This window comes from Pundamilia nyererei, unplaced genomic scaffold, assembly GCF_000239375.1.
Source record: "Pundamilia nyererei isolate P.nyererei 1_Seehausen unplaced genomic scaffold, PunNye1.0 scaffold00113, whole genome shotgun sequence".
Lineage (NCBI taxonomy): Eukaryota > Metazoa > Chordata > Actinopteri > Cichliformes > Cichlidae > Pundamilia > Pundamilia nyererei.
Window position 1 is genome coordinate 1,250,627 of NW_005187514.1, and position 9,193 is coordinate 1,259,819.

General features: G+C 41.3%; 1 protein-coding gene across 1 annotated transcript; it reads right to left on the reverse strand.

The window, feature by feature from the left end:
- Positions 1–53: 53 nt before the first annotated feature.
- Positions 54–7,287, reverse strand: LOC102198174 (chondroitin sulfate N-acetylgalactosaminyltransferase 1-like). Its single transcript, XM_005741809.1, has 9 exons — positions 7,196–7,287; positions 5,224–5,812; positions 5,050–5,150; positions 4,772–4,950; positions 4,408–4,624; positions 3,836–3,937; positions 3,188–3,369; positions 246–340; positions 54–164 (listed from the first exon to the last, which is right to left on the reverse strand). Exons 2-9 carry the CDS (start codon positions 5,584–5,586, stop codon positions 54–56), a joined length of 1,350 nt encoding a protein of 449 aa, XP_005741866.1. The 5' UTR covers positions 5,587–5,812; positions 7,196–7,287.
- Positions 7,288–9,193: the final 1,906 nt, after the last annotated feature.

Sequence of the window (9,193 nt, forward strand, 5' to 3'; positions counted from 1 at the left end):
TTTAAAAGGCTTATTTTTAGTTGAGCAGTAACATTTAACTTTATTGTGTTCCTTCACATGAAATTAATATATCTGTCTTTACCTATGTTGATGAAATCAGACCTGTACTGGCATGTCATGCCGAACCCAAAGTCACGCCAGAATCCACTCTCCTTCCTTATCACCTGAGGGAAGAGGAGCAGCCAGAAATCACCTCTGGATGACATTTGCTGTAACTGAGCTGTTTGTGTGTTGTATTAACCTACCAGCTGCTGCTGAAGTGAAGGCAAGAGCGTCTGATTTCTGTAGATGATAGATGGGTTGTACTGGCTGAAGAGCACTGGGTAGTACACTCTCTTACCTACAAGAACAGTTTAAACAGACACACTGAATCCTGTGACAGGTTACTTTAAAACATTTACAGTCATTTAATGTGCATTTTATATAGCATAGAGTATAACAAAAGTATGTAATCTAATTTAAATAATCTCATATAAATATTACCTTGAACTCAAACAATGAATTTCCTGCACTCTGTATGGAAATAAATAAACCCCCACAACAAAGTTCAAGAAGATGGTTTTTCTTGAAGCAGCTCATAATCTTAAAACTGACCATCTGTAAAGAGATAATTAAGTAATCCTAATTATATAACAAGCTTTTCTAAATGTGATCTGCTTTAATAATTGTAATAGAGTAGTAATAGTAATATTACAAAGAATAGAATATTTCTTAGTAATCTGATTGTGCAGCCTTTTACCATCCATCACCAAACATGTTACAAACAAAAAACAGGAAGTGTAAAACACTAATAAAACAATGATTTTAATATTTCACCTAATGATTCAAGCTGTAGCATGCACATTTTCTATTTTTAACACTTGGTGACCGGTGGGTCTCTCTCACTCTCGGTTTTTTGCTGTAAAAAAAAAAACTTTGGCAGTGAGGGGAGAGATGGATTTTTCTTTACTGGCAGCAACAGAGGGTTTCATTGGAGTGAAAAGAATAGAACTGTGTGGTTGGTATGGGAAGCGATAACCAGCAAGCCTGAACAAAGAAATGAAAGAACACAATTTCCAGAGAATCACACTTCAGTGCTATAATAAGAGACTGCTAACAAACTTCCAGAAATATCAGAAATGCCACAAAGACTGAGACAAAATCTAAAAAGTTTCATATTTCTCAAAGCAGACACGAGTTCTGTTACCACCCCCAAAATGACAGTAATGACTATTCATCAATCATTTATTTACTAAAAGTTAACACCCGTATAAGCTGACTGTTAGTTACACGGTGGATAAAAAAAATGAAATTTTGCCAGCAGAGCTTATGAATCTCCAAAGGTCAACGTTTGTAAATCTTGTCCTTATTAGCCAAATCGATGAACAAAATTTTTTTTTATCTAAAAAACTTTAGATATGGGGTGATCGTGGCTCAAGAGTTGGGAGTTCGCCTTGTAATCGGAAGGTTGCCGGTTCGAGCCCCGGCTTGGACAGTCTCTGTCGTTGTGTCCTTGGGCAAGACACTTCACCCGTTGCCTACTGGTGGTGGTCAGAGGGCCCGGTGGCGCCAGTGTCCGGTAGCCTCGCCTCTATCAGTGCGCCCTAGGGTGGCTGTGGCTACAATGTACTGTAGCTTACCATCACCAGTGTGTGAATGGGTGGATGACTGAATGTGTAAAGCTCTTTGGGGTCCTTAGGGACTAGTAAAGCGCTATACAAATACAGGCCATTTACCATTTTTTAAAATTTCAAACCTATTTACCTTAACCTGTTTATTGCCTCTTCTTGTTTGATAGCTGTGCCCATGTGATTTTTCAGAACAGACAGTGCAGACACCTGTAGCATGCTAGCTCTGGCAGATGCCTGTTCAGTGGAGCTGGGCCATAATTTATGTGGCCAGGACCGTGCTGCTCGTTGCATAGCAGCAAGAGCAGATGTGACACTGAATCTCCATCAGCTAATAATCACACACCACGAGGTGTTAAAGATACTGATAGAAATTAGAATTTAATGTTGTTGGCGGACACAGTACAGTGGCAGTTTATTTTTTTGGATTCAGCCACAATAATCTACCTATATTCTATCCAAAAATGCAAGATATTCTTTCTACCTGCTCAACAGAGCAAATTATTTAAGTGTCACATGGCGCAGGTAAGCTTTTTGGAGACCACCCAAAAACCTAGGTGAACAGAAATTTGCTAACAGTGGCAAAAAGTGTCCCAGTAAGACTAAAAATGAAGCTCATGCATAAGTTCAATAAGGAGGATCTGTAATCACTCATCTGCTGGCTTTCCTGGGCGTTAGGCCCCGTGTCCCTGTGTCTTTACATCACTACCACTTTCCCACACTGTCAGGCTCAATACTGACATCATTACTCATTACTCCAGTCCAGTCATCTTCTTGTTCATCTTCTTTGAGTCGATCAGCCTCTACTCTCCGTGGCTTAAATCTCTGCTCGCTGCTATCATCCCCGCCAGACTCTCATGCAACCCACCTCCTCCCCATCTCCACCTCACAGACACCTCAGTCAGAGCTCCATTCAAGCCTCAGTCTTAATTTTCACCACCTGTGCTAAATCCTAGCACTGCTGGGATTCTGTGAGATGATGTGAGAGACCTGATTCTTAGATGATGGGTCATCTAAGTCTAATCACCAAATACTTTAATTAATTTCTCTATCTTAGTAGATCATGTTCACTTCTGCAAAAGGGATCTCTCCTTACTGAACTGTGGGGTAATTTTGAAACCACAAAGATAGTCAAAGAAGTGTTAAGTTTCAAGGGGAAATTCATTTTTAAATATTAATTGGGTCAGTAAACCTTTTACCAGATTGGACTTGTGATTCTATACATGCAGTTTTCTAAGTGGAGCTAAATAAGTGCCCCGAGGCATTTCAAGGTGACTGTCGGGTGACAGGTCTTCCCGTTTGCATAAAAATCAGTGTAACCATTGTAAGTAGAACCTGTGGTTTACCTTATATGAGAACTTACTACTCTGTCCTTGAAAATGTTTAACAGTTTATATTGCATGTCGATGACTTTACAGACCAGCTCAAAGGAAAGCGCTCACCTTCAGCCTGAGATCTAATCAACCACAATATTTAATAACACCCACGGAACTGATTTTATCTGCTCCATCAGCTGTAGTTTCTCATTAAGCTATTTTATTCATGATTGCAGGAACCACTTGGGGGGTCGGGACTCTCACCAGGTTCTGCATTGAGACGACAGGAAGTTAAGAAATCAGCTGTAAAGTGAATGTCAACATCACAGAAGAAGAGCAGAATGTTCTGGCTGCGCCTCCAAGCCCTGGCACCCACGTCTAAGCCCCGGCCGCGAGAAAACTCCTCATTCAGCTGGATCAACGTGAAGCTCCTGAACCGAGTCTCTCTGAGGGGAAAGACGGAAAAAGAAAACAGGAGGACTTTCGTGGATGTTTGATTAGTCTTAATATTTCTGCAGCCTGCAGATATATATGTACAAGCTGTGATGATAACACCACAATAGCCTGCACAGCCACAGCATGTGTGTATCCCTGGAGGTGCAGAAGCCTCACAGGACTTATTTTTGTTTGCCTGCAGCCGTTAAACACTCGTGCCCGAGCACAGACACATTTCTTAAGACTGAAGAGACAACGGGAGTTTAATATTTTTCTTGCAAGTGCACATTATCATGAGAGTCATAGATCTGTAGAGTCTCGTCACAATTTCATTATAACTGATTGATGCAAAAATCTCCAACTCCTGCAAATTTAAGTGTTATAGACAACTCTGGACTAATCTGCAAGCGATCAGTATTAGAGATGAGATATTAGAAATTAGATGATGACTGAACTATGAAATGGTTTTGTACATACCTAGTGGTCTGGTCCAGCACAGCTTTTACCTCGTCTATCTGATCTCGACCAAAGTAGACCACGGTGAGATGAACCCTGCCGTCCTGCTGGATGCATACCTCTCTAAATGAAACAGACATATGAACAAATGTGGGAAAATTTCAATGAAACTGAGCTGAAAATGACCTTTTTTAAAATTAGGGCCGTCTTTAAATCTGTGCATTGTCTCCTTACTAAGAGGCAATGAGTTTTATTGGTTTCCAGATGTATCTCCAGATGTCTGTGCTGGGATCAGATGTACAGCAAAAATCTCCCCACTGTGGGTAGCTGTGGGGCTGTGAGGCCAGGGCAAACCCACACTTATTCCACGTGGACCCCAAGTTGGTGTCTAAACACAAGCCCCACAGCAGTTTTGCCCTTTGGGGCCCTTATATAGGTTTTCTATGGCCAAGCCCACTGTGGCCCTGGAGCCAGCATGAAATGTGGAGCAACTCCTCACCACATTTCCGAGCAGTACTGGGGTCTTTCCACTGTGGCCCCATGTGGAGTATGTTTACTGGGTGCCTGTTTGTTAATTTACTTCTAAATGTTACCTGAAGTTTTTGATGAATTGTTTGAATGTGTCCACCCTCTTGGACAGAGGTACGATGATGTTGATGATGATGTTTTGCGTGTTCACAATTTCGCTCTTCACTTTCATCACGGGGCCAAAAGGCCTGAAGAGTACAAGCTGCGTGAAGTCCTGTGGACTGTCACCTTTAAACATCAGCTCGTAAATGCTTCCTCTGTCCCGCTCTGTGCGAGTCAGCCCTGCGATGGAGAAGAAAGCATCATGATATGCATTCTGTTTTATTGGGCCACTAGTTTCCTACAATTTCTTAGCTCTCTGCAAACAAATTAATGCAGTGTATGAATCTGTGTGTACAACATGAATGAATAACCTGAGGTCTTTTTCACCTTGGATAAAGTCTGAAGGGGAGAATGTGTGTTTTCTCCTGATGTTGTCAGTGTGATGCTTGGGTCCATTCAGGACATGCAGAGCTGTTTCCACAGTCCCTATCAGCTCATCTCTGCGGTCTTTTCTCACAGGCCTCTCCGCTGGATGCCTGGTCAGCCCTGTTTCCAGCTGGTACACGCTGGATGAAAAAACAACCACTTAACAGCCAACATAAGGTAAAATTTAAGTGCTACACAGCGCTCCTGGGGGGCTCCTACTGCGCCGCTGTCCCACTTACCTCTGCAGGGTGAAAGTGTCAAAAGGAATTAGTGCATATTCGCTGGGCAGCTTCACACCTGAGTTCACCTCTGCCTGGTTCAGTTGGGAGCGGAAGAACTCCTGGAGGACATCATGTAGCATTTACTACTACAGCTATAATGTCACACAAAATGTATTTATTTTCTTGTCCTACCTTCAGATCAGACTGCGTTGGGGTTTTGTGCAGGCTCTCCAAACCCTGAGGTAGGATCCCTTTGATTTTAGCTTTATCCAGGGACTCCTGAAGCTGCTGCGTCCTCTCCTGCAGAGCTTCCTTCAGCTGGGCTATTTGCTTTGTCAGGCTGTTGATATAATGTCTGTGAGAGTCTTCCCTCTCCTGCAGTAAAGCCATGTACCTCTCCTTACTGGTGGCACTTCCAGCCCATGGCAAAGACTGCTGGCTGCTGTGAGATACAGGTTTGCAGGCCAGGAGATACAGCAGCAGCACGCAACAGCAGAGGGTCAGCACAATGAGGCCAACACGGGCCACCAGGGCCATCAGCCACCGTTTGAACATGGTGGATTGTCTTTTAAGGAAATCCTAAACACTTAAGGCTAAAGATGCATCTAGGAAAAGACAAGTGACCCATTGTTCCTAAAGATAAATTAAAACATGTGGCTTTTAGTCCTCCGCTTTTCTTGTGATGTCCCCTTCTTTCATATCCTCAGATAGCATCTTGGCATGTGGTTTGGATGGTCATTTGTTTTCAACAAATCTGTTTGTCTTGAAGTGCTGAAAATCACTACAATGAAAAATATACCACTTTAAGTTGTTGTTCTCAATCACTTAGGCTATTTAGAGTAACAGGAGGTAGACCTAGAGATGGCAAAGTTGAAAATGATAGGATTTTTACTGGGAGTGATCAGGATCGACAGGATTACAAATGAGCATATCAGAGGATCAGCTCAGGTTGAGCGTTTTGGAGGCGAAGTTAGAGAAGCAAGGCTGAGATGGACTGGATATGTACAGAGGAGGAAAAGGGGATATGTTGGATAATGGATGTTGAAGACGGAGCTGCCAGGTCGGAGGAAAAAAGGCACTTCACCCGTTGCCTACTGGTGGTGGTCAGAGGGCCCGGTGGCGCCAGTGTCCGGCAGCCTCGCCTCTATCAGTGCGCCCCAGGGTGGCTGTGGCTACAATGTAGCTTGCTATCACCAGTGTGTGAATGGGTGGATGACTGGATATGTAAAGCGCTTTGGGGTCCTTAGGGACTAGTAAAGCGCTATATAAATACAGGCCATTTACCATTTACCATTTACCATTTAGAGTTGGTTAGAGGTATAAAGAAAATCTGTATGTGTAAAACATCAAAGCAAACACAGATCTAAGGAGGCAGATTGTGTGCCTCTGGACAAACCTGTGCCAGCAGCAGATAAAGTAGACAAAAAACAAGTCGATAAATAAAAAAAGAAAAAAAGAAAAAGCACCAAAAGAAACTAAGATAAAATCATGAAGGAAAACCTTGATGCTTTTATCTTCAGTGCGAGTTTTTGTAACTAGTCCACAGCACGTGGCCTCGTTTCATTGCTGTTGGACTGCTGGTTAGATTTAGTTTGGTTGCTGTAAAACGCACAGAAAGAGAAATACTCTGACCTGACTGCCACAACCCCCGAAAGAGGGAAGTGACAGAAACAAGCATTTCTCTGTGTTTCTCTCCACCCTGTGTGTGTGTCTGTGTGCGTGTGTGTGTGTGTGTGTGTGCTGCCATAATCAGTTTATTCACAGCACAGTCGGCTCTTTATAACTCAGGTAGAAGCTGATTTTATGAAAGACACTTATGTTTGCACGTCCATCCAGGCGCTATGTGTTAACATACATGTAGGTATGAGATCATAATATGTTGACCTTTAGAAACTGTGTATAATTAATATAAGTAATTACAAGTTAAAAAGTTTACTATCTCACTTCCATTTAAAATCAGTATTACAGTCATGCCTTTAATCTCTCTCTCTTAATGCTCCTATTAAAGTCTTTCATCTGTTTCACATAAAGCTTTCATCCACTTTCCGGCAGTAAATAAATCATCACATTTATAACTAAAACATTGAAATGTGACCTCAAAGCAAAGTTTTCACTATAAATCTGCAATTAAAGACAAAGAAAAAGATGAAAGAAATGCACTCACCTTCTGCTGAAGGGAAGTTATGATAGGGCATCCATTGTCCTAAACAGCTTGTCTCCTTTACTTTAAAAATGTGTGGAGACATTAAAACATCTCCCTGCCCTATCAAAAAAAGAGGACTGAAGTGCCTTCACAACTGAACTGAGGACCTCCTCTCTCCATTCCTCTTTCCTCGTAGTCTCCACCTTTTTCCAGCACCTCCTTCTCTCTTTTTCTCTTCCTGCCTTTTCCCTTTTATTACCTTTCATACTTCTACTTGCCCTACAAGATCTCACACCATCTGCCTTCATCCTTAATTCCCTTTCAGTTCTTCCCAGGCTCCGCTCCACCCTTAAGACTACTTAGAAGGCAAACAGAGTAAAGAATGCCATTCAGACTTCGATGCTCTGCCACCTGCAAGCTGCTGTGAGGGAAGCAGCTAGGTACCCATCCGGTCCCACCATTAGGATGGGGTCTTGCACATTTAATGAGACACTGTACAGATGGTCCTTGTTTTCATTCAGCCGTCAACTCCTGAGGTCAGACTCCTTACTGCTCATAGATTTTCTTTCTAAGTGCAGTTACTTCAATTTGATATTTAAGTATTCTCTTTTTTCATCAATATTTTAAATAGTGTTTCTGAAATTTCCTTTATTGTAATGTAAGTAAAATTAAACTCAGGCACAGAATAGATGGGATTTAGTTAGTCTTGTTACATTGTCTGATTCACTGCTTTTAATTCACCCGATCCAAACACCTTTTCACCTGCTGTAGTCACACTTTTCTGGATTTTGAACTCTTGAAAAAAACTGTTAAACACACTTTTGTTCACTTTTTCGGGGGTTTTTTTGTTTTTGTCTTTCATCGTAAAGCAGTCTCATGGGTGCATACTCATGGAATATCAAGCAAATCACTCCATATAAACATATGTTGCCTGCTTCAGTGCATACTGCAAATTTGCTTTGTACTGAGTTTTGATCATCTTGGAGTCTCGGAGACAGAGTCAAAGTCTAAAAAAGATTCAGGAAAAACTATCTGCATGGCTAGATGTCACTGCAAGCTGGTGAGAAACATAAATTGGTTGTTATTTGCTATTCGACAATTAAAATCCAAAGTCTCAATAAATTATAACAACTGTTTCTGAAATATAAGTCTAGTATTAACAAAACAAACAACAATCAAGAGTTTTCTCAAGTTAAAAACAAATAGTGGCTGTAGTGCTGGAAAGAGGAACTCGAACATTACTTGTGTATTTAATTAGTGTATTAAATTCAGTGCAAACAGTCTGGTTTCCACCAAGACTCTAAAACTTTTGACAACTGTTTGACAAGTAAATAAACAACCTTAAAACAATGTACATCACATACACTTGATTTCACCTGATGGTGGTGCCATAACCATGATTTTCAAGAAATAAGCAAGAGCCTGCATGACCAGAGAACTGTATTTTTTATTGTTTAACTTATTTACATCTGTTGGATTACAAAATGTGGAATGTGGTCAGAATCAGAGTGAACATTTCTTTTTCTCGTGTGCAGAAAATGAAATATGATCAACTCTTTTTTTTGTTTGTTTGTTTGTTGTTTTCTTTTCTTTCTTTTTGGCACAGGGCACATTTTAATTACAGTGCAGCTGCCTGCTGTATCTGGACAATGTGCTTTGTGAGTTTTGTGCTCAATTTAGGCAGTGTTTTGCTTTCAGAATCTGTAAATCACAAAATAGACAAAAATAACTTACGACTGAGGAATGTAAACCACCTGCAATAATGCCACGAAAACACGGTTTATGAGAGTGAGATTTAGTTGCTTCCCAGGTGAATTCATTGAGGGCTTGCACTGCACTGCTGCTCCCTTTATCACCCAGCTCTGGTACTTCACAGACTTTTATGAAAGATTCACCACACCTCAAAACACAGCTGTGCTGTAACCAAACCGAAGTCTAACATTTATAAGAACAAAGGCATGGAAACTTGTGTGTGTGTGTGTGTGTGTGTGTGTGTGTGTGTGTGTGTGTGTGTGTGTG

Coding starts and splice junctions, on each gene's coding strand:
- LOC102198174 (XM_005741809.1), bottom strand. CDS start 5,586: ATGTTCAAACGGTGGCTGATGGCCCTGGTGGCCCGTGTTGGCCTCATT. Junction 5,151..5,223: donor CAACGCAGTCTGATCTGAAG/GTAGGACAAGAA, acceptor GATGTCCTCCAG/GAGTTCTTCCGCTCCCAACT. Junction 3,938..4,407: donor CAATTCATCAAAAACTTCAG/GTAACATTTAGA, acceptor TGTTTCATTTAG/AGAGGTATGCATCCAGCAGG.